Source organism: Lactuca sativa, chromosome 1 (genome assembly GCF_002870075.4).
Source record: "Lactuca sativa cultivar Salinas chromosome 1, Lsat_Salinas_v11, whole genome shotgun sequence".
Lineage (NCBI taxonomy): Eukaryota > Viridiplantae > Streptophyta > Magnoliopsida > Asterales > Asteraceae > Lactuca > Lactuca sativa.
This window is the reverse complement of record NC_056623.2, coordinates 109,800,526-109,826,450: the sequence shown is the minus strand read 5'-3', so window position 1 is coordinate 109,826,450 and position 25,925 is coordinate 109,800,526. Positions and strand designations below refer to the sequence as shown.

General features: G+C 38.1%; 1 protein-coding gene across 1 annotated transcript in view; it reads left to right on the top strand.

The window, feature by feature from the left end:
* Positions 1-19,458: 19,458 nt before the first annotated feature.
* The window catches only part of LOC111921421 (uncharacterized), a 38,875-nt gene continuing 32,408 nt past the window's right edge, over positions 19,459-25,925 (top strand). The window contains exons 1-2 of the mRNA XM_023917003.3: positions 19,459-19,768; positions 19,944-19,995. Coding sequence (XP_023772771.1) covers positions 19,638-19,768; positions 19,944-19,995 — 183 coding nt within the window. The 5' untranslated portion in view covers positions 19,459-19,637. The remainder of the gene's footprint in view (positions 19,769-19,943; positions 19,996-25,925) is intronic.

Sequence of the window (25,925 nt, the reverse complement as noted above, 5' to 3'; positions counted from 1 at the left end):
TACCGCTCCACGTACAATGCTACATCTCGTTTCATGCATGGCCACCAATAGTCCATGTGAAGATCCATATACATCTTTGTCGCCCCGGGATGAATGGAGAATCGAGATTTGCGTGCCTCCTCCATCAGAACCTGGTGCACACCCCCATGGTACAGCACCCACACCCTACGGTGTAGTGTCAATACACATCGGCTGTCATAGTCGCAGGAGGAAACATGCCCCACAATCTGATCGCTCTTCCGATGATCCTCCTTCATGGCCTCCTGTTGGGCCTCCCGAATTCGCTCCTAAGGCAGAGTCACCACTGTGATCCTCAGACAGATATACCTGATCAGCACTGCCTTGCGGCTAAGCGCGTCGGCCGCCACATTGGCCTTTCCCGGATGGTAAAGGATCTCGCAATCGTAATCCTTTACCACATCAAGCCACCGACGCTGCCTCATATTCAGATTTGGTCAGTCCATGAGATACCTCAGGCTCTTGTGGTCCGTGTAAATCATACAACGAACCCCATAGAGGTACTGACGCCAAATCTTGAGGGTGAACACAATAGCCCCCAGCTCCAAATCATGCGTCGGGTAATTTGCCTCGTGAGGCTTTAGCTACCTCAAAGCGTAAGCAATGACATGCCCTCTCTGCATCAATACTACGACCAAACCCGAGATGGACGCATCACAACACACGACGAAATCCTCTATGCCCTCTGGCACAGCTAAGATTGGCGCCATGCACAATCTCTGTCTCAATGTCTCGAATGCAGCCTGCTACTTAGGCCCCCAACGAAAGACCACTGCCTTCCTTGTTAGCCTGGTCAGGGGCATGGCTATCTTGGATAAATCCTAGATGAATCTCCGATAGTAGCCAGCTAAGCCTAGGAAACTCCGAATCTCAGATGGTGACCTCGGAACCTCCCATCTCATCACGGCCTCCACTTTGGCCGGATCTACCGAAATCCCGTTTTGGTTGACAAGGTGCCCAAGAAATTGCACCTCGCACAACCAGAACTCACACTTGGAGAACTTAGCATACAAGTTCTCCCTTCTCAAAGTCTCCAGAACCTCTCGCAGATGTTCCTCATGATCCTCCTGCGTCTTGGAATAGACCAAGATGTCATCAATGAAAACTATCACGGACCAATCCAACATCGGTCTGCACACGTGGTTCATGAAATCCGTGAACACGACGGGAGCATTGGTGAGCTCGAAAGGCATCACCACGAACTCATAGTGGCCATAGCATGTCCGGAACACCGTCTTCTGTACATCCTCCTCTCTGATCCTCATCTGATGATATCCTGAGCGCAGATCAATCTTGGAGAACGAAGATGCTCCCTATAACTGGTCAAAGAGGACATCAATCCTCGGGAGTGGGTAACGGTTCTTCACTATTACCTTATTCAGCTCCCGATAATCTATACACATCCGAAGCAACCCGTCCTTCTTCTTCACAAACAAAATCGGGGCTCCCCAGGGTGAACTGCTTGGTCTAATGAATCCCTTGTCTAACAGCTCCTGCAGCTGTGTAGACAACTCCTGCATCTCAGGAGGAGCCAACCGATACGGTGCCTTGGCTATCAGAGCCGCACCAGGGACCAGGTTGATTCTGAATTCCACCTGCCTCTATGGAGGTACCTCGGGCAACTCCTTAGGGAATAAGTCCTCAAACTCCCGTACTACAGGCACATCGCCCACCATCCCTACCCGCCTCCCGGGTATCCATAACATAGGTGACATAACCTGCGCAACCCTACTGAAGGTAGCGCCTAGCCCTTGCTGCTGAACATAAAGCTAGTCCTCGCTGTGGCCTTTCGCCCTGAACCGCCCACTCTCCCCCACTAAAGGTCCTAATCCGCACTGACTCCTGCGCACAGTCGATCACTGTCCCATTGGGGCTCAGCCAGTCCATACCAATAATGACCTTGTTCCCCCACAAATGTATGGGAACCAAGTCCACCAGCTAACGTTCCTCGAACAGCCTCAAAACACAATCTTGGTAGACCTCCGACGCTCGTACCGACCGTTCGTCCGCAATCTCGACCTCTAGAGAGCAAACAACACCTGAACTGGGATACCATTCACATGGAACGATCCTAAGCAAGGCACATAATATATCCAAATCACAGCAGCATAACATAAAAGCATAAAATAAGAAATCATACCCGTCACCACATCGGATGCAGCGCGTGCCTCCTCGGCTGTCAGCTGAAATGCACGGCTCCGAACCAATGGAGCCTCTAACTTGGCCTTCCAGCCATCCACAACCCGTGCTGTCGTTGGAGTCAGTGCCACCGCCGGCGCCGCTGCTGCTGCTGTCAATCTAGGGCAATTGGCCTTTTTATGGCCATTCTGATTGTAATGAAAGCAGATCAGGTCAGATATCTGAATCGCAAGAGTATGGGCAGTACAATCTCTGCCAAAATGTCCAACCTTGCCGCACTTATAGCAACTTGAACCCAACCCAGTGCGACAAGCTCCCTCGTGTGACCGACCACATTTCCCACAGCGGTCTCGCCCTGACTGGTCTTTTGGCCTACCATCGGATCCCTTGGGCTTCTTCCCTAAAGCCCCCATCGTCAGCCCCTTCGCTGCCTTCCTCTTCCAGATGTGCTCCAAATCAATCTCCCTTTCCCTAGCCCTGGCAATCATGGAATCCAGGGTAGGGCAAGCTGAGAAAATGACATGCTCTCGGATGTTAGCTCGTAGCATTTCATGGTAGCGGGTCCTCTTCATGTCCTCATCACCCGCATATTGGGGCACCAGCAATGCCCTCTTCCGGAACTTGGCGGTGATCTCCGCCACAGTCTCCGTAGTCTTTCTCATATCCAAGAACTCCCTGGCCAGCTGCTGAATCTCCACAGCTGGCGCAAACTCTGCCCTGAATCATGTCACAAAGTCTGACCATGTCATAGCCTCAATAGCCGAGGCTCCCAGAGAGTCACCAACTGACTCCCACTAATCGTTGGCCCTGCCTCTCAAACATCCTGTAGTGAAACGGACCTTCGACCCTTCCGGGCAGAAGCTCGTTAGCTGCACAGACTCGATGTCTGCAATCCATCTCCTAGCAGCAATGGGGTCCTTCACCCCATGGAAATCTGGCGCACCACTCCCTCTGAAGTCCTTAAAGGACAGTGTGTGTGGCCCTAACTGGCTGGTTGCCAAGTCACTCCTGAACGCCTTGACGCGATCCTCTATCAGCTCAATGATCCCTTCCTTGATTGACCCGAAGATAACCAGCGTCACATCAAGGATACCCCTCGTGATCTAGGACGCGATGAGCTCACGTAACCCATCATCCACATGCTCGGATCCTGCGCCCGAGCTCGATCCTGACCCGGACCCTGAACCTCCTACTCCATGTTGCATGACCACCATTCTGAAAATAAACATATGATTGTCAGGGTCACATATACCTTTTAGAGGTCTCACACACTTTCCAAGTTTCCAGGTTCCATCTAGGCCCTCCTTGATTTGAGTACAGGTCCTCTGCTTTCAGTAGTACGGGCCCATACAACCTTCCACATCTACACGTACTTTCCTCAAGGATTGCTTTGATTTCGCCAAGTCCTTTTTACCGATACCCTTTCCACTGACCTCATCCTAGGCTTCCTTAAGGCACTCTCCGACCTACTCTCCATCATCAACTGCACTAGGAATCCCCACCACCTCCCCCTAACTAGCTTGCGGATACTGCTACATATCCGCTTCTTAGTTAGTTAGAGCTGGCCCAAACCCCATAGCACAAAGAAAGCAACATTCGTGCATTGAGTAACCAAACCAGGAATAAACTACATAGGCCATCCTACTGCTGACTATACAGCCCTAGCATACAGGTCATACAACAGGCATATAAGGCATCCTCCCTAGACACTTAGCCCTAACTAGCATCCAATTCTCAAAATCATAAATCAGGCACACAACGCATCCTCCTAGACCCCTAGTCGTATTCTAGCATGCAATTTTCTGAATCAAAACCATATAACATAACATAATAAGTATGGCTATCTTGGGGAAAACTTACTTGAGCCCGGCCGGTCGCACGCATCACACACTTTGTCTTTCTTATAATTTCTCAATTTAGATTTTAGAAAAGCATTTTTCTTGTAAAAATCTTTTAGTCCCTCAGTTTGAGTCCAGACACCCCCGAGGGTGTATTCGAATCCCTCAAACCAGGGCTCTGATACCAACTTGTAACATCCCAAAATTCGAGCCCGAAAATTTCATTTTTAAGGTAACAATTCCATGAACATTTTTACCAAAATATTGTCAAATAAACAACACGTCACAAAATCATATTGTTGTTTCCTAAACCATAACGTCAAAAGTAATAAAAATCAGAGTATAGTCCCAAAAACTCCTTGAGGAAACCATGAGTGTGTGAGTGATGCAATGCTACACCGTCGGCTCCTTCCCCTTCGACGAAGAGGTACCTGGAACCAAAACCATAATTGTAAGCACAAAGCTTAGTGAGTTCCCCCATCGTACCACATACCATACAATATTGTCGATATCTTTCAACCGGTAACCTTCATGGGTATCTTTCAACTGCTAACCTTCATCGGTATCTTTCAACCGGTAACCATCATCAGTATCTTTCAACCGGTACACAACATCGGTATCTTTCAACCGGTACTCATGTGACAACCCAAAATTTCTATTCTGTACAAATGTATCAAGTCAATAGAAGTCAGATCAGTTGCTGTCAATTTTCATACTTTTTAGAGTAAGTTTGAGTGTTTCAGGATTTCACACTTTAGTGATAACAGGAGAGAGGATGCACTAGGGTTATTTTGCAATGCAGTTATTCCAATAATCTAACAAATTAGAGTTTACTGCTTGAATAAAATATTTTCTGACAAAAACCCTAAATCTGAGAGTATATATAGAAGATCTAGTCATTATTTTCACTTTTTCCAAAACTTCTCAAGATCCAAAACGATTCTCTCTCAAGTATCATCCAAAAATATTTTTAAGATCTTCAATATAGTAAGTGTTTCTAGTTTCCTTAAGTGATTATATGCTTAGATCTAGTGTTTTAAAACACTTCTAACCGTGAAATCATTCCAAAAAGGTTGATTCTTCCTTTTCACCAAGAACACCAAGAACACAAACTAGTGTTCTTGGACTTTTAGCTCCTTTCAAGCTTCCACAAAGTAAGTTCTTCTATCCTAGAGTCTTTTAAATCTTTCTATACATATTTACATCAAGGAAATCACCCAAGAACACCAAGTACTAAGTGCTCACGGTTCAAGAAGTTCTTGAACCGTAAACACCAAGTTAAGGTGCCTTAGGGTGCTTTAGTCCATCACAAGCCTTTGTAATAAGTCTAGATCCTTCCTTGATGTATTTATCACATAAAAAGCACAAGAAAACACCCATTTTTACGTGTTTACAGTTTGGGGATCTCCCAAAACCGTAAACACCCCAAAAGGTGTATAAATGTCCCATATTTACTCCTTATGCCTAGAATCTAACCTAGACTATTACCTTGATGAGCTAAGGACTTGAAAATCCCCAAATACCATAAACCTTATGGGTTTACGGTAGTAAACCCAAAGGAAAATGGTTTAGGGACCGTAAACTCCAATTAGGAGTGAAATGGTGCCCTAGTACCTTCCATAGTCACATACATCAAGTAGAAAAGCTTCTAGGGACTCTTAAAGCTTCAAACAACAAATGGTCACAAAGGGGGTGACTTTACGACCGTAAACCCTTTTGCTAGTGACCATAAAACCGTAAACTCCCTAAAGGAGTGTTCCTTGAACCCCAAGCACACTAGCCTTTCCCTACAACACTTAGATGCAATCCTTGGGACTTATAATACTTGTATAAGGTGTTTAGCATGTCCTAGGGTGTCTTGACTTTGTTTATTAGTTGTTTAAACACTAATTGGATATATATATATATATATATGTGTGTGTGATATTGTATGTTAACAAGGATCATAGAGTGTGTTCAAGACTTCACTTGACACCTACCAATCCTACACCTTCAGTTCATCCGTACCACTCACTACAGGTGAGTTCATACCCCTTAATCAATGGTTAAAATGTTTTAAATGCTTTTATAGGGGGGGTGAATACAAGTTAAATACTTATAGTTATTACATCAATCATATATGATTAATAACTACAAAACCAGTGGTTTTCTTACTGTTCAAACTGTTTTGCTTCAAACAGTTTTACAAACTCTTCTACTTATCAAATACTTTTAATTAAACTCTTTCATACTTATATATTTTCAAATGCATGTCTATGTATGTATAGTTATATAAGCAATGTTTAAAAAACTTAGGAAGGCCAGCTCGCTTTAATTCCTTTTCCTTGTTTGGATGTGGCTTTAGGGCATCGGTTATCCGTCCGAAGGTCGTTTAAATATTAGTTGTATATCATGTATACATACATAGTCATAAAAGTTCCTACAATCAGTTCTATACCTTTGGCTAGCAAGGGTACACAAAAATGATTACATTGCTAGTAAACTACTATAGGAGTAGTATAGGAAGACACTAATACAATTACTAGAACAATGAAACATACAATGAGTCAGTTCATACATGAGTCAAAAGATACAATGCCCTTGGGTAGCAAGGGTATATAAACAGGTTAGCACTATGATGAGAAACAAACAATAGACACTATGATGAGAAACAAACAATAGACACTATGAAGAGAAACAAACATACAGGCTAGACAGAGAAAGAACACACAATACAGCTAGCACACATATACATTAACACAGTTATGTGAGCCATTAAACAGGGCATGGCACTACCTGCCATGACTGTTTTTGTATCAGAATCTCCTTAATTCGGGAGCGTATGAGTTTGCGTATAGATCTATACTGGATTGACTATCCTACACCTTGCTGCTCGCTACAGTGGGACTTGCAAGTCTATGGGTGCTAAATTTCATTTCTTACGACGTCTTACATCGTCGTTTTACTAGAGTCAGTAGCAGGATACAGGCCGATCACATGTTACTTTAAACACCTTTTGTTATTAAGGTAGTTAGTATAGCAGTAGTCACATATTACAAATACTACAATGCTATGATATTTTCCCATTTCATTCACTTCGTGAATATTTACACGATGCACGGTAATGCAAAAACTATATTTTTTGGTAAATGATAGTCAGTATTGGGAAAATACACACTCTTACAAGAGACATACACACGGACACTAGATGCCTTGGTAGAAGGCTACCATTAGTAGGAAACATAGGGTTTTCTAGGAGAGTTCAAGCATTATGCAAAACATTATACAAAACATCTTACAAATGCTTTCATACAAACACAGACTTTAATATACTTATTATCTCACCAGCTTTAAATTTGATACTCACTTTCAAAATAACTTGTATTCTCAGGTCACCAACAGACAGGTACAGGTGCCAGGCTTTTGAGAAGATGGAGTTTGTTCAAGACTCATCTTTTATTTTGATATGTATATTTTGGTGTCTATATAACTTGACAGAACACACATGTATGAAATTATATTATTAATGCAATGGATGATGTTGTTGCTTGTTTACTGTTATTCATTGTTGTGATACTGTACATAACGTCCTCCACCCCCGAACGTTTCTGTCGTTCAGGTTTTGGGGTGTGACAGATTGGTATCAGAGCATTGTTTATAGTGAATTAAGTATATCAACCCATAAAATATATACTAATTATAAATAGATTGGGATTAAAATACTCGGACTAAGAGTTTATACTTTAAATATTTAAAATATTTAATTAAGTATACGTGCCTGCATTCATACTAAAATCAGTGTCACTAAGACTGTACAAAAGTATTACGATTGTTGGGCAACACAATTAGACTTAGAGACATATGGTCAAAACTGGGAAGATATAGCCTGATCAACTATATTATCCGAGGGTTGACTAGCATGTGCCTAAGTGTGGTTGTGAGGTTGCAACAAGTCTAAGAACTTACCTATAACACCACAATGAGAACAATAGAACCTAAACTTAAAATCCTATAAGAGTATTTTGCATTACTATGAGTTACTTATATACTAGATTCTTATACCTCTTTTCTCGCGTAGATTTAATGGCTGGATTCCACATTCCCGGAGACCCGTACTATCCCAACCACGGCAATGCAGGATGGCTAGAAGATGAACCAGAAAATGATCACCTAATTCCTTTGGATGATCATGAAGCTAGACTCAGAGCCAGAAGTCAACAACCTGCCCCCACCTGATCAAAACCCTGACCCTCGTCCAACATTTCAAGGACCCACACCTTTGTGGGCAACAAACTTGAATACCTGGAGCCATGAACAGGGTCAACCCATTCCCGACAATGGAGACAAAAGTTTCTACAACCTTACTAATGGAGGTTCTACTGACAGAGTCCTACCCATCATGGTTCGTAGGATGTCTCGGAACACGATACTGGGTCAATCATCTATCAATCGAGTCTTGGAGATTGACGCCAACACTGGTGTTAACACTGTCCACATTCGCCAACTAGAGTCTGCTCATGAAAGGGCTCTGGTTTACAATGCAGCTCTTCAGAGGGAACTCACTGAAACGCGAGCTGAAGTCAGAGAACTTCGAGCTCAGCAAGCAAGAGCCGACAGGCGCATGAGGGGCATAGAACGTCTTCTGTCGGGGTCAAGAACTCACTCTGGTAGTACTCCTCGCCGATAGATTCTCATCAACTTCTCTCTTTTGGATATAACCTAGTTATGTAAAACTCTAGTCTAATTCTCTATTTTTGTAAATCATAGGCCTGTTAGATCTTGGATAGGTTGTAATTCTGTCAAAATTTTCCCATTTTGGTTGAAGTAAGGCCTATTTCTGTTGGCCGTTTTTCCCAAACTTGTTACATCTGTAATTCCAGTAATATTGACAGGTGCCTAATCTTATGAGAATTATTATCCAAATGTGATCATCTTTTAGTTCTAGATTTCCATTCAGTCGTATCGTTGGGCTATGGAGAGTTAGTCCATGATTCATTCTCATCAATCCTTCCATTAAATTCTTATCAATATTTTCAACTTCATAAACTTATAGATCAAAGATGCCGCCTCGCAGAAATCCAAGGAGAAACCTCAATAACGAAACACCACCTCCTCAACCACCTACTCCTCAATTCGACACAACAGCCTTAAATGTTGTTGTAGCTGCAGCTATGGCTACAGCCATGGCTCAATACCATTCATCAGGTTCCACAATCTATTCATGTTGAAGCTCCTGTACGCTCAAGAGAGTGCTCTTATAAGGACTTCACGAACTGCAAGCCATTGTCCCTCAAGGGGACTGGCGGAGTCATTGCCCTCTCGCAATGGTTCGAGAAAACCGAATCGGTTTTCGAAATCTGCTCTTGTTCCGAGGAGAGCAAGGTGAAGTTCGCTGCTTGCACCTTCGAAACTAAAGCCCTAAAGTGGTGGAACGGCCATGTTAAGTCACTATCTCTTATAGTGGCTAATGCGATGGGTTGGGAAACTTTGAAAGACCTCATGATTGAGGAGTACTGCCTGAGGGGCGAGATTCAGAAGCTAGAGGAAGAGTTGTGGAGCCTAACCATGAAGGGCTCCAACGTAGTCGCCTACACCGCCAGGTTCTGTGAACTAGTGGCCCTCTATCCCAACATGGTTCATACAGAGGGAAAGAAGATCGAGAGATACATATGGGGGCTGGTGCCACCATACCAAGGAAATGTCTTGGCATCACACCGCACTACATTTGATAGTGCCAAGCGATTGGCACATCGGCTCATAGACCAAGGGGTTCATACCCCGACCGCAACAATAACTACCCTGGCCATCTCAGAACCTGCAAGAACCGCTGACTCCAAGCGGAAGTTTTGGGATGACAAAAAGAAATCTAAGGCTGCCAAAAAGCAGCAGGTCGTGGCAGTACATGCTGCGATAGCACCTGCCGCTGCTGCTCCGGTAAAGCAGTATTCTGGAAGTTTGCCCAAGTGCAGCAAGTGCAACTTCCATCACGCCGGCGCCTGCCGGGAAATGCAGTTTATGAACTGCAACAGGAAGGGGCACACTGCCCATTTCTGCAAAGCTCCGGTGAAGCCAATCAACCAAGTTCCCGGTGTTGGAGTGGGCCAAACTTTCTACGGATGTGGAGAGGTAGGCCACTTCAAGGGAAACTGCCCGAAGGCAGGGTTTGCCGGTGGAGCAGCAAGAGTTCTGGGCATAGGCCATGAGGAAGCGGTTGCCGACCCCACAGTGGTCACTGGTACGTTCCTCCTCGATAACTCTTATGCATGCATTCTATTTGATAGTGGAGCGGAGAGGAGTTTCGTGAACCAAAAATTTGCTCATTTACTTAGGCAAAAATCACGGGCACTTAAAGAACCGTTCACTATAGAAATGGCTAATGGAAAGACAGAGAGCACTAGCAGCATATTCATAGGGTGTACCCTAACTTTAGATAACCATTCACTTTCCATCGATCTTATGCCGGTCTCAATTAAAAGTTTCGACGTCATTATCGTCATGGATTGGTTGTGTCTTCATCGTGCCGATATCATGTATTACAAAAAGGTTGTTCGCCTTAATTTGCTGTCTGGCAAAACCTTAGTAGTTTATGGCGACAAACCCGACACGAACCTTCGTATCATCTCGAGCATCCAAGCTCAGAAATTCTTACGAAAGGAGTGTCGTGCATTCCTTGCTCATGTGGTCAATATGAGCCAAGAAACGAAAGACATTCAGAACATTCCAGTAGTACGCAACTTTCCCGACATCTTTCCAGAAGAACTCCCAGGATTACCTCCGCAATGTCAAGTCGAGTTCCGAATCGACTTAGTTCCAGAGGCTACCCCAGTAGCCAAATCGCCCTATCGTCTAGCACCTGCAGAGATGCAAGAACTGTCCGGTCAACTTAACAAACTGCTCAGCAAGGGCTTTATAAGACCAAACTTCTCACCCTGGGGAGCTCAACAAGCTGACGGTCAAAAATCGTTATCAGTTGCCTCATATCGACGATTTATTCAACCAACTTCAAGGGGCGAAATTCTTTTCAAAAATCGACTTGAGATCCGGATATCACCAATTACGAGTGCTAGGGGAGGATGTTCCAAAGACAGCCTTCCGAACTCGTTATGGGCAATACGAATTCGTAGTGATGCCGTTCGGATTGACAAACGCGCCCGCTGTATTCATGGACTTAATGAATAGGTTGTTTCGTCCTTACTTAGATCAGTTCGTCATCGTCTTCATCGATGACATACTTATCTACTCTCGTAGTAAGGAGGAGCATAGTCAACATCTGCGTCAAGTCCTCGAAACATTACGTTCGAAGAAGCTCTATGCGAAGTTCTCGAAATGCGAATTTTGGATTCGACAGGTCGAATTCTTAGGGCACGTGGTTAGCGAAGAGGGTATACACGTGGACCCTTCCAAAATAAAGGCCATTGAGATCTGGTCAGCACTGAAGACGCCTACAGAAATTTGTCAATTTCTAGGCCTCGCTGGCTATTATCGCTGGTTCATTCAGAACTTCTCCCGCATAGCGAAACCTCTTACAACACTGACCCAGAAGGGCGTGGCCTTTGACTGGTAAGAGAAGCAAGAAAGTGCGTTTCAAATGCTCAAACGAGCCTTGTGTACCGCACCAATACTATCCCTTCCCGAAGGAATAGAAGACTTCGTTGTCTATTGTGATGCGTCAAATCAAGGACTCGGACGTGTTCTGATGCAGCGAGGTAAGGTTATCGCCTATGCCTCGAGACAACTGAAGACACATGAGGTCAACTACACAACCCACGATCTTGAACTAGGAGCAGTTGTGTTTGCTCTGAAGATCTGGAAACATTACTTGTACGGAACGAAGAGCACTATCTTTACAGACCACAAGAGCTTACAACACATATTCGACCAGAAGGAGCTCAACATGAGACAACGACGGTGGGTCGAGCTACTCAGTGATTACGAATGCGAAATTCGTTATCATCCGGGTAAAGCCAACGTAGTAGCTGACGCCCTGAGTCGGAAGGAATATTCTGGTCGTAGATTCAAATCATTGACTATGACTATCCTTTGACACTTTTCCACACAAATTAAGGCAGCTCAGCTCGACGCTTTGAAGCCTGAAAATGTGGCGGGTGAATCCCTAAGAGGGATGGATAAGAACTTGGAGGTTAAGGGTGGCGGAGCTTATTATTTCATGGACCGGATCTGGACCCCGAAACTCGGTGGGTTCAGAGATTTGGTCATGAACGAGGCGCACAACACTCGTTATTCTGTGCACCCGGGATCTGATAAGATGTATCTGGATCTTAAAAAGATACATTGGTGGCCTAACATGAAAGCAGAGATTGCTACCTTCGTGAGTAAATGCCTTACTTGCGCAAAGGTCAAGGTCGAATACCAAAAACCCTCCGGTCTATTACAACAACCTGAGATACCGGAATGGAAGTGGGAGCGGATCACTATGGACTTCATAACCAAGTTGCCCAAGACAACGAGTGGACTTGATACCATATGGGTCATCATCGATAGATTGACCAAGTCTTCACACTTCTTGCTGATCAAAGAAACAGACAAGATGGAGAAGCTTACAAGAACATATATTAGGGAGATTGTATGACCGCACGGTGTTCCCTTATCCATTATCTTGGATAGAGATAGTAGATTCACTTCGAGGTTCTGGCAGTCGTTACAAAGTTCCCTAGGAACTAGGCTGGACATGAGTAAAGCCTACCATCCACAGACCAACGGGCAAAGTGAGAGAACTATCCAAACCTTGGAAGATATGTTGCGGGCATGTTTGATCAACTTTGGGAAAACATGGTATACTCATTTACTCCTTGTCGAATTTTCCTACAACAATAGTTATCACACGAGCATAAAGGTTACTCCATTCGAGGCCCTCTATGACCGAAAGTGCAGATCCCCTCTGTGCTGGGCTGAGGTGGGTGATACCCAGTTAGTTAAAGGACGAGTTCCTGAAAGCACTCTCACGGGTCCGGAGATCATACGGGAAACGATGGAGAAGATCGTTCAAATCCGTGAACGATTGAAAGCCTCCAGAAACCGACAGAAAAGCTACGCTGATAAACGTAGGAAACCGTTGGAATTCCAGGTGGGTGACCGTGTACTATTGAAGGTCTCACCCTGGAAGGGCTTGATACGCTTCAGAAAGCGTGGAAAGCTAAATCCAAGGTACATTGGGCCTTTCAAGATTCTCACAAGAATCAGCCATGTGGCTTACAAACTTAACTTACCGCGCAAACTCAGTAACGTACATTCTACCTTCCATGTATCGAACTTGAAAAAGTGTCTGTCCGACGAGACTCTTGTTATCCCACTCGACGAGATCGAGATCAACGAGAGCCTCAACTTCGTGGAAGAACCAGTAGAGATCATGGACCGAGAGGTCAAGCAAACGAAACAAAGCCGTATCCCGATAGTGAAGGTTCGCTGGAACGCCACGCGAGGACCGGAATTCACTTGGGAGCATGAGGATCAGATGAAGCTGAAATATCCTCGTCTTTTTACTTAGTTATTTGTAACTACTTATTTTCTTAAATTCTAATTTTAGGACGAAATTCCTTCTAAGGAGGGGATGATATGACAACCCAAAATTTCTATTTTGTACAAACATATCAAGTCAATAGAAGTCAGATCAGTTGCTGTCAATTTTTAGACTTTTTAGAGTAAGTTTGAGTATTTCAGGATTTCACACTTTAGTGATAACAGGAGAGAGGAATCACTAGGGTTATTGTGCAATGCAGTTATTCCAAAACTCTAAGAAAATAGAGTTTACTACTTGAATAAAATATTTTCTGACAAAAACCCTAAATCTGAGAGTATATGTAGAAGATCTAGTCATTATTTTCAGTTTTTCCAAAACTTCTCAAGATCCAAAACCATTCTCTCTCAAGTATCATCCAAAAATATTTTCAAGATCTTCAATCTAGTAAGTGTTTCTAGTTTCCTTAAGTTATTATATGCTTAGATCTAGTTCTTTAAAACACTTCTAACCGTGAAATCATTCCAAAAAGGTTGATTCTTCCTTTTCACCAAGAACACCAAGAACACAAACTAGTGTTCTTGGACTTTTAGCTCCTTTCAAGCTTCCACAAAGTAAGTACTTCTATCCTAGAGTCTTTTAAAGCTTGCTATACATCTTTATATCAAGGAAATCACCCAAGAACACCAAGAACTAAGTGTTCACGGTTTAAGAAGTTCTTGAACCGTAAACACCAAGTTAAGGTGCCTTAGGGTGCTTTAGTCCATCACAAGCCTTTGTAACAAGTCTAGATCCTTCCTTGATGTATTTTTCACATAAAAAGCACAAGAAAACACCCATTTTTATGTGTTTACAGTTTGGGGATCTCCCAAAACCGTAAACCCCCCAAAAGGTGTATAAATGTCCCATATTTACTCCTTATGCCTAGAATCTAACCTAGACTATTACCTTGATGAGCTAAGGACTTGAAAAGACCCAAATACCATAAACCTTATGGGTTTATGGTAGTAAACCCAAAGGAAAATGGTTTAGGGACCGTAAACTCCAATTAGGAGTGAAATGGTGCCCTAGTACCTTCCATAGTCACATACATCAAGTAGAAAAGCTTCTAGGGACTCTTAAAGCTTCAAACAACAAATGGTCACAAAGGGGGTGATTTTACGACCATAAACCCAATGGTTTATGACCGTAAACCCTTTTTCTAGTGACCATAAAATCGTAAACTCTGTAAAGGAGTGCTCCTTGAACCCCAAGCACACTAGCCTTTCCTTACAACACTTAGATGCAATCCTTGGGACTTATAACACTTGTATAAGGTGTTTAGCATGTCCTAAGGTGTCTTGACTTTGTTTATTAGTTGTTTAAACACTAATTGGATACATATATGTGATATTATATGTTAACTAGGATCATAGAGTGTGTTCAAGACTTCACTTGACACCTAGCAATCCTACACCTTCAGTTCATCCGTACCACTCACTACAGGTGAGTTCATACCCCTTAATCAATGGTTTAAATGTTTTAAATGCTTTTATAGGGGGTAATACAAGTTAAATACTTATAGTTATTACATCAATCACATGTGATTAATAACTACAAAACCAGTGGTTTTCTTACTGTTCAAACTGTTTATCAAACTATTTTGCTTCAAACTGTTTTACAAACTCTTCTACTTATCAAATACTTTTACTTAAACTCTTTCATACTTATATATTGTCAAATGCATGTCTATGTATGTATAGTTATACAAGCAATGTTTAAAAGACTTAGGAAGGCCAGCTCGCTTTAATTCCTTTTCCTTGTTTGGATGTGGCTTTAGGGCATCAGTTATCCATCCAAAGGTCGTTTAAATATTAGTTGTATATCATGTATACATACATAGTCATAAAAGTTCCTTCAATCAATTCTATACCTTTGGGTAGCAAGGGTACACAAACATGATCATACGTTGCTAGTAAACTACTATAGGAGTAGTTTAGGAAGACACTAATACTATTACTAGAACAATGAAACATATAATGAGTCAGTTCATACATGAGTCAAAAGATACAATGCCCTTGGGTAGAAAGGGTATACAAACATGTTAGCACTATGATGAGAAACAAACAATGGACACAATGATGAGAAACAAACAATAGACACTATGACGAGAAACAAACATATAGGCTAGACAGAGAAAGAACACACAATACAGCTAGCACACATATACATTTCATATACATTAACACAGTTATGTGAGCCATTAAATAGGGCATGGCACTACCTGCCATGACTGCTTTTGTATTAGAATCTCCTTAATTGGGGAGCGTATGAGTTTGCGTATAGATCTATACTGGATTGACTATCCTACACCTTGCTGCTCACTACAATGGGACTTGCAAGTCTACGGGTGCCAAATGTCATTTCTTACGGCATCTTACATCGTCGTTTTACTAGAGTCACTAGCAGGATATAGGCCAATCACATGTTACTTTAAACACCTTTTGTTATTAAGATAGTTAGTACAGCAGTAGTCACATATTACAAATACTACAGTGCTATGATATTTTCCCATTTCATACAGTTTGTGAATATTCAAACGATGCACGGTAATGTAAAAACTATATTTTTGGTAAATGATAGTCAGTATTGGGAAAATACACACTCTTACAAGAGACATACAAACGGACACTAGAAGGCTACCATTAGTAGGAAACATAGGGTTTTCTAGGACAGTTCAAGCTTTATACAAAACATTATACAAAACATCTTACAAATGGTTTCATACAAACACAGACTTTAATATATTTATGATCTCACCAGCTTTAAAGCTAATACTCGCTTTCAAAATAACTTTTATTCTCAGGTCACCAATAGACAGGTACAGGTGCCAGTCTTTTGAGAAGATGGAGTTCGTTCAAGACTCATCTTTTATTTTGATATGTATATTTTGGTGTCTATATAACTTGACAGAACACACATGTATGAAATTATATTATTAATGCAATGGATGATGTTGTTGCTTGTTTACCGTTATTCATTGTTATGATACTGTACATGACGTCCTCCACCCCCGAACGTTTCCGCCGTTCAGGTTTTGGGGTGTGACAACTCAACATCAGTATCTTTCAACCGGTAACTGGGGACTATTCCACTCCCTACCACTAGCATACGATCAACAGATATAAACATACAGTCAGGCATATCTGGGTACAGACCTACCCTTGGGTCCTAAGGACCACTGTTAGGGAAACTAATCCCTACTATACACATAACATATGATCCAGATAAATCTCACAACCAACACATAACCAAACTAAGATAATTATCACAAAGACCATTATCATCTAGATACCTCTTTTTGGTGGGCCGACATTGTGGCCTTAGACCCACCCCTACTGGAAGGTAACTCACCTCAATGTCGTGCAGTATTTGAATTATCCTCGGCGCACAATTCGACTCCCTTCGACTCCTCGATCCCTACACGACAACCTTCAAGTCAACACACAGCAAGCACAACCCTAAACAGGGTCAGTCAAAGTCAACCTCAAGTTGACCCGACTCGCCGAGTTGGGTCGTCAACTCGCCGAGTCCCTCACCTTTTACTCATCCTCATCCATGACCCGTCTCGTCGAGTTGAGCCGTCACTCGACGAGTTCCTCTCTCATATGAACATCGCATGAAACTCATCTGACTCCCCGAGTTGATGAACAACTCATCGAGTTCACCTTCATCTGATGAACAAGTTCTGCCCTCGACTCGCCGAGTTGATGAACAACTCGTCGAGTTCATCTTCATCCTTAAGAAGATTGACTTGGACTCGCCGAGTCTGTTCTAGCACTCGCCGAGTCCCATGAGCTCCATGTCTAAAATCACGTCCAATGCATTGGGTAACTCTTTCCGTCCGGTTACAAACCTTCTAACACTCAACAGATATGGGCTCAAAGCCTTGGACTCGTCGAGTCCAAGAAGGGACTCGTCGAGTTGGTCACGTCCACACTCTAAATCTTTGATTTCTTATGTACAACCTTTGATCAAAAGATAGATCCAAGCTTCTACAATCGATCTAGCACGTAAAGTTACAAACTTTACGTGCTTGCATGGGACTTTGAGCTCAAAAAGACATAAAACAAGCTCTTAAGATGCATGTGGCCTTTCATGGGTACAAAAGCCACTCAAATCTGCCTAGTGACCCATTAAAGGATGTGATTCAAAAGCTTTAACCCCCAACCATGTTTGTAAACATGGTTGGCCACCAAAAATGGCTTATAAAAGCCCTAAATCTCCCCAAAGAGGGATCTAACAAATAAATGAGCAAGGTTACAGCTTTTTACCTTCAATGAGCTGTAAAAAGTGCACAAATCCGGGTTCCCTTGGTCTCTACTTGCTTCCTCAAGCTTTTATCCTTCCTTCTTAATACCACAAGCACCAAAATCCACCAACAAGGCTTAGATTGCTTCAATAACGGCTAGGGCTTCAATAAGAGGTGTTTTGGGAGCATAAGGGACGTTTTGGGTCGACATAACATTGTTTAAATAGGGTGCAAAACCTTGGATTAGAGTTTTTGTCCAGATAGCCTCTACTCGCCGAGTCCGGGACCCGACTCGTCGAGTAGACGGCTTAAACCCTGCGTCCCATTTTGCTTCTACTCGGCGAGTTAGTCCTTCAACTCGCCAAGTCCAAGGCCAAAAATGCAAAATACTTAGATAAAAATAAAAAGAAATGCATACCAAGAACCATGTGCTACATTCAGTGTGGTAACCCTGGTCGGCCGTCTTCTTCTCTGAGGTAAACAGAACTCCTGATCCAGTGAGAGGTAGTGTTCTAGGATTGTAGAAGTCGATGAAATCAATGGTGATATTTGAGGAAGAAGCGGTGGGGGTCGACTGTTAAACATTCGAGAGTATAAGTCGGTAGAGAAGGCGGTGGAGTCGATGTTTTGGAAGGATTTCATTGGACCGAAAATAGTGAAACAATAAATTGAAACGTGTGTTAATGATAAAGACCAAATTAGAGGAGATTCCAAAAAAAAAGTACCCAACAAACAAAAAAGAAAAAAAGATATCCAACCGATCACAGTGAAGCACTGTTCACAAAGGGGACTTAGGATATATATATATATATATATATATATATATATATATATATATATATATATATATATATATATATATATATATATATATAATAAACAAGCAAACATTAACATACAAACGAATGATGTAATCGAAAAACATATAAAAAAACAACATTAAATAATTATATTGGACGATTGGTAGTTATCAGAGTTTATATTTTAATTTGTTTGTTCGAACCAAAATGTCATTAAAATATTATATAATATAAATGAGTAAACAAACATTAAATAAAATATTCAGATAAGTATCAAATATATTAAAAAATTAGTAAACCACAAAAACAAAGATAAATAAATAAACTTAAGAATAAATAATATATATATATATATATATATATATATATATATATATATATATATATATATATATATATATATATATATATATATATATATATATATATATATATATATATATATATATATATATATATATATATATATATATATATATATATATATATATATACTAAAAGAAAAAGAAATGATAAGTTGGTGTTATATAAAGCAACCACATTTGGTGCAATAAACCATATAATGTTTAAATTTACGTACAAAAAGGATCAAACTAAAAGGACCATTTCTGTAATTTACTCAAAAATAAATACATAATTTTTTTTATATAAGTTGGTCTTAGATAAAGCAACCACATTTGGTGCAATAAACCATATAATGTTTAAACTTACGGACAAAAACTACGAAAACGACCAAACTAAAAGGACCATTTCTGTAATTTACTAAAAAATAAATACATAATTTTTTTATGAAAAAGAAATGATAAGTTGGTCTTAGATAAAGCAACCACATTTGGTGCAATAAACCATATAATGTTTAAACTTACTGACAAAAACTACGAACACGACCAAACTAGAATTAAATAAAATAATCGTACAAAAAGATAAGCATTTCGTATGTCTGAAATCTCCACCATAGGTAGAGATGATAGCTACAGTTGCCATTATAAAGCCTGGCTATGAAACCCACCGAAAATAAACAATTAACTGCTTTATCATTCATCATCAAAACCAGACTATAAAAAGTTGACGTGCTTGCAACACATATTGGAGCAATAATGACGACAACAGCAGCCGTGGGAGTGGGGGTGAGGGCGTTATTGATCGTATTGTTTTGTGTGATGGTAGCTGTGTTTGCTAACCTATTTGCCATTCATGGTTTTATTTCTTGCTTTGACTTCAGCGCCAGGTAATTACGAGCGTAACCTATTTGCCATCTATCTCAATTAACGTTTTATTTTGGTGGTATGAATTTTGATCATATATATGGAAGAGATTTTCAAGACACAAGTAAACGGTTGATGTTTTTGCTTCTTTAATTTTGAGTTTCCTCTTTAGTAATGTTTTTGTGAAATTTATTGCAGGTGGGGGGTGGCAATCCTGATGGAGTTTTCCGTATATCCTGTTGTTATGGGCGTAAGGATGTTGATCATTTATTAATTATTATGAGTTTCAGTCGTTGCTTTTTGCGCTTACCACTTTTTATGTGGAATTAATCAAAGCAACATAGAAAATGATAATAGACATTATTACATTGAAAAATAATAGAGAAAAATAGAGAAAATTATATATTTAGTCAATTTTTTTTAACTACATTGTAAAAAATAGCAAAAAAACAAATAAAAAATAAAAATAAAAAAGGAAAAAACTTAAATTATAAAATTAGTCATCAAAATCACAGAACTATTAGAGCCGTCTACGATTTTGGCATTTGATCTACGAACGTACAAGTTTTTAAAATGTGGGCATGCATTGAGAGTTGTACGTTCGCAGATGGAACATCAGAGGAAATCCCAGATTAACTTAGTTCATATGCGATTAAGTTCATCTGCGATTTCCTTTGATGTTTCGTCTGCGATTTTGAGCATACTTTTTTTAATTTTTTAAAATTTTGATTTTTTTTTTTTAAATTTTAACTACAAAAATGATAAGGTTTCACTATGATGTTACATGAAATCCTCCATAGCTATCAATTCTCGCCTCGAGAGAGAGTCCTTCCAACAAAAACCTTGCAAAATAAAAGCTAAGAAATATTAGGTATTTATATCCTTAAAAGTCAAAATCGCAGTTCAACTAATAAAATCAAAGATGGAGTGGGTCCATCTGCGAACATACACTGCCAAAGTACGTTCACGCTTTAAACACTTGTATATTCATAGATCAAATGTCGAAATCGCAGATCACTCTAATCCATCTGCGATTTTAGTGGCTAATTTTGTAATTTGTTGTTTTTTTTTTTGCTATTTTTTACAATGTAATTAAAAAAATGGCTAAATTTGTAATTTTCGCAAAATTAATATCTTTTAAACTAAAGTACATAGCTATTCCGAAATTTAGAGGACATTTAGTAGATTCTAACGTTTAACAAAACACTCCGTTTTGAACAAAAAAGTTCTTTAGGTACTACAAATGATTAACATTTATTTTGAACAAATCGTTTAATATCTAAAGCGCTCGCTCTCTCTCTCTCTCTCTCTCTCTCTCTCTCTCTATATATATATATATATATATATATATATATATATATATATATATATATATATATATATATATATACAATTGAGTTATTGTGCGAACCAAATATATATATATATATATATATATATATATATATATATATATATATATATATATAATTGAGTTATTGTGCGAACCAAAAAAAATGTAAGAAGTTGCAAACTCATAATCTACTTATCTTTTTTCAAAACCAAAAAACATCAAATTTCTCCAAATAGTGTGTCTAAGCCTTATCTATGCTAAAAAAAATTGAATTTTTTTTTATTTATTTTGGAAATTTACATGTATCCACAATCAGTAGTCATATGGACAACTGATAATTACAATCAACAATTATATAGACTATGGATATGCACACAATGAGCACTCATATCTATTGATTGTGCACATTCTAACAATTATACACGATTGAGTTATTGTGCGAACAAAAAAAACGTAAGAACGTGTAAACTCATAATCTACTTATCTTTTTTCAAAACCAAAAAATATCAATCTTCTCCAAATGGTGTGTCTAAGCCTTATCTATGCTAAAAAAATTGACAATTTTTTTTATTTATTTTGGAAATTTACATGTATGCATAATTAGTAGTCATATGAACAACTGATAATTACAATCAACAATTATATAGACTACGGATATGCACATAATGAGCACTCATAACTGTTGATTATGCACATTCGCAGTCTTATACACTACTATCTGTGTATAAACCCACATTTCCAAAAAAAATCCGTCAATTTTTTTGAGCCTAAATATAGCTTAGACACATATTTTGAGAAGTTTGTTGTTTTTGATTTTGAAATATGATGAGGTGATTATGTATTTACATGTTTTCACGAATCTCGTTCTCAAAAGAATATATATATATATATTCTAAATTTTGTATGTTTGGTTCTCATATTTTTCATTTCTAATCATATCGAATTTGAAATTAATATTTTAGTTTTATTATAATTCTTTAATATATTTTTATTTAGAAATTGTGTTAAAACATACGTATCTATAAATTATAATAAATATAAAAATACTTCAATGATATTTATTTGAAACCTTTAAAATCTTTTATATCTTTTTTAATTAATAAATTAATCTCAAATATTTTTCTAATTTTAATGTTCACTTTTCACTTTCGAACATAAATACTTATTTAATTTATGTAAATTGTATCTACAATACGATCTTGCTACCATATTAACTATTAATATTATTTGTTAATTAAACTATAACATTTAACATAACATTTCTACTATCTATTATATTATAATAGATGATATTATTTTTACATCATATCCACTTAAAGACTACATAACTCAAGAACTTTCAATTATTATTTTAAACAAGGAAGACACACACCTATTAAACCATATTATTAAAAGGATAATAACTTGAAAAGACAAAACTACTCATTTAAAAAACTATTTATTTTGTTCACCATATGACTTGTACCCTTAAATTTTAAAAAAGGAAGCATTTTAAGCCCTTAACTTCAAACCCTTTGGTACTTCCAACTAATTAACTGTGATTAGTTAAATCTTTTTGTAAATTGAACTCATTTGTAATTTTAAATTTAGGACTCTTTTAAGTTTTCAATATAAAATATACTTAAATTATTGATTTCTTCCATCATATTAACTAGAAATGTACACAGTTACTTAACTTCCAACTAATTAATTAATTTTATTTTAAAATATCAAAATTATTTTAAATTTTATATTTAGTATTAACTATTCAATTTCAAAATAGAATATACTTAAAATTATTGATTTATGTCAAATAAACTTACAATTGATCAAAATACCTTTTTTTTAAAAGAGTTACAAAATCAAAATATACAATTAAATGTAAAACCTAAATTGAAATGTAAAATTGAAGAAAATATTAACCAAAATTTATTTTTTATAATAATGAAATTTATTTAAGTAATATATTTCGTGTTATTTAATAATAACATTAGTTAAAATAAAAAAATAGAGAAATAATATTACGTTTTTTTTTATAAATGATGATTGATATTTGAAATAATAATCATGACCGAAACTAAAAAATCTTAAATATTTTGTTTTTTGATTATTAAACTAACAATATTAAAAAATAATATCGGTTCAAAACTTATATTTAGTTTTATTTGTACACAACCCGAGGCTAGAGACTATTCAAATGATATGGGTATAAAAGATACATTTAAACTAATTAAATTTAATAATAATCGAAATACTTATAAACCAAAATTTTAATTTAACTTTTCAGTACTTAACCTTGCAAATAAGGTGATTAAGATCACATAGATTTACTATATTATTATCTTATCATATATTTAAGATAATAGTTATGCTTTTTATCAACTTAATAATAAAATTATTATTTCATGATAACAAAAAAAATTTAATATATATATATATATATATATATATATATATATATATATATATATATATATATATATATATATATATTCAGGTTCATTTGATACCATGTTAATTTTATGAGACCGTGAAAACAAATCTAAAAATAATTTTATAATGCAAAATAAAATAAAAAATCCAAATTTTTTTTTTTTTAATTCGGAACTTTATTTAACTAAAAAAATTAATGTTTTTCTTTTTGAAAAATATATGAAATATTCTAATAGAATATTAGACTGTACATATTCTAATATTATTTTTAAAATGTTTAGAATATTCTACTTGATTTTCCAGATATGTAGAATATTCTAAATATTCTACTAAAATATTTTAAAAAAATGCATTTTTTTGTATTTATTTTTTTGTATTTTTTGGAAAATATATATTCCAAAAATAATATTGGAAAAAAAATTTTCGAAAATTTTCAATTATTTTGCATTTTAAAAATGTTTTTTGTTTTATCTAATAAATGAGTGGCTAGGATTGCGTCTCACGGTCTTATAAAATTAGGACGGTCGTCTCACATGTACTTAACCATATGCCATGAATGTAACACACATATTCATATAGTTGTTTATCTAAATAAAGTAATCCTACCCTTAACACCCACTCGTCCTTCATCTCATTCAAAATTTCTAGAATCAAGTTCTGTGGAGGTGGCGTTCACTTCTTCCTGCTACTACCTCCCCTTCCCCTGTTGATCAAATCATTTGAAGGTCTTATTAGAACCAAACAACATGTTGTCGCCGTTAGATTGTTTAGAAATTGAAGATGTGGTAAATGAAAAACTTGCAAATCATACCTATTCATTTTCTTAGTTTTCTAAATGGCAAATGGAAAACCGATAAACGGAACGGAAGGAGTAAGGATATTGATTTTTGGTTAGCTGTGAATGGAGGTATAGGTGTTGATATGTATGTGTATATTTTATGTATTTAATTAATTGATGGGCTTACGACCCATAGTGTGTGTTAGGTCCTTTGTATAGTATACTTTATATTGCCTTGATAATGAGAAGACGCGTATGAATAATTCCCTAAGATAACATGATATTAGAGTAGGTAACTTAAAACTATCTTTTCTAAATAATCTCGTTCACAACACCCTCTTACATCGGTTCCTTAGAGTCGCCACCGGAAAAAAAACATTCTTTATCCATTCTTTCTTCATGGCTACTGAAAAACCCTCTGAGAAACCGTATGACATCACTAACATAAAGTCATACATACCTCTAATATGTGATTTAGACTGTAACGACTGCATTTTAAGAATGTAGGCTCATGAGTATGATGAAATTTAGAAACCCTATTCTATTACAACAAGGACGCAAAGATGATTTTACTAGACAACGAGTTGTGGAATATCGTTATTGGTGACTCTTCCATTTCCATGTATTGCACCAAGATTAAAACAATTGACAGTTTTCATGAAAATATTGATGTCATCGTCCTGGAGAAAAATTCAGTATGATGGTATACGTGGTCGTACCCCTCATATGCAATCGTTCGGTCATTTCCTTTAGCGCCTCCCACTAGTGTCGATCATTAGGAGCCTCGTCTAGGTTGTTTAGGCTACTGGCTTCACCCATAGGTCCTAGCACCACTGTTTAGCCCACTGTTTGGTCTAATTATCAGCTTAGTGCCTCTATAAATTACGCCTACCCACTCATAATTCTCAGGCAACATCATGGGATAACCCACTTCAGTGATTCCATGGACATTGCCTTCGATAAAGGGTCCAAATCAACCAACCAGTCTCCCCAAAATGTTTAATGCCATGACATTACAAGACCCAAACTTTAACATGTGGTACATACATTCGAAGTCACTTGTCATCTACAAGTCGATACATGTATACACACATCCCTTAGTAATAAAGTGCTTAATTCCTTCAGTTTAGTTGTACTGTCACCACGTTCAAAAATGCATCTTTGTCTCTGTATAATCTATATCGCACTCTTAGCTTAATTCTAGCCCATGTTACACCCAACATAATCAAAATATTTATTTATGTTAGACGTTTTACTCGTGGTAGTAGATGTACTATATAATTTGATGAATTTGGTTTTTCTATGACGGACTATGGGACTTGTCAAACTCTACTCTTATGTGATAGTGTGAGTGTATTGTATACAATCACTTCTCAAGTCATGCATCATGTTTTTCAATTTTTGTCTTCTCACAATTTAATTTTATGGCTACATATCCATTTCAAATTATTCATTTCTATGTTAAGACTTCAACGATGTGTTGGTGTTTTAATGTATTATGTGGTGTTTGTTGATCAATATTCTGATTTTGTTTGGGTACCTTTTATGGTACAAATACGACGTGTTTTCAAAATGTGCTCATTTTCGAAAATATGTCAGAAAACAATTTAACGTCATATTCAAACCTTTCAATGTGATAACGGTTTCAAAATCACTC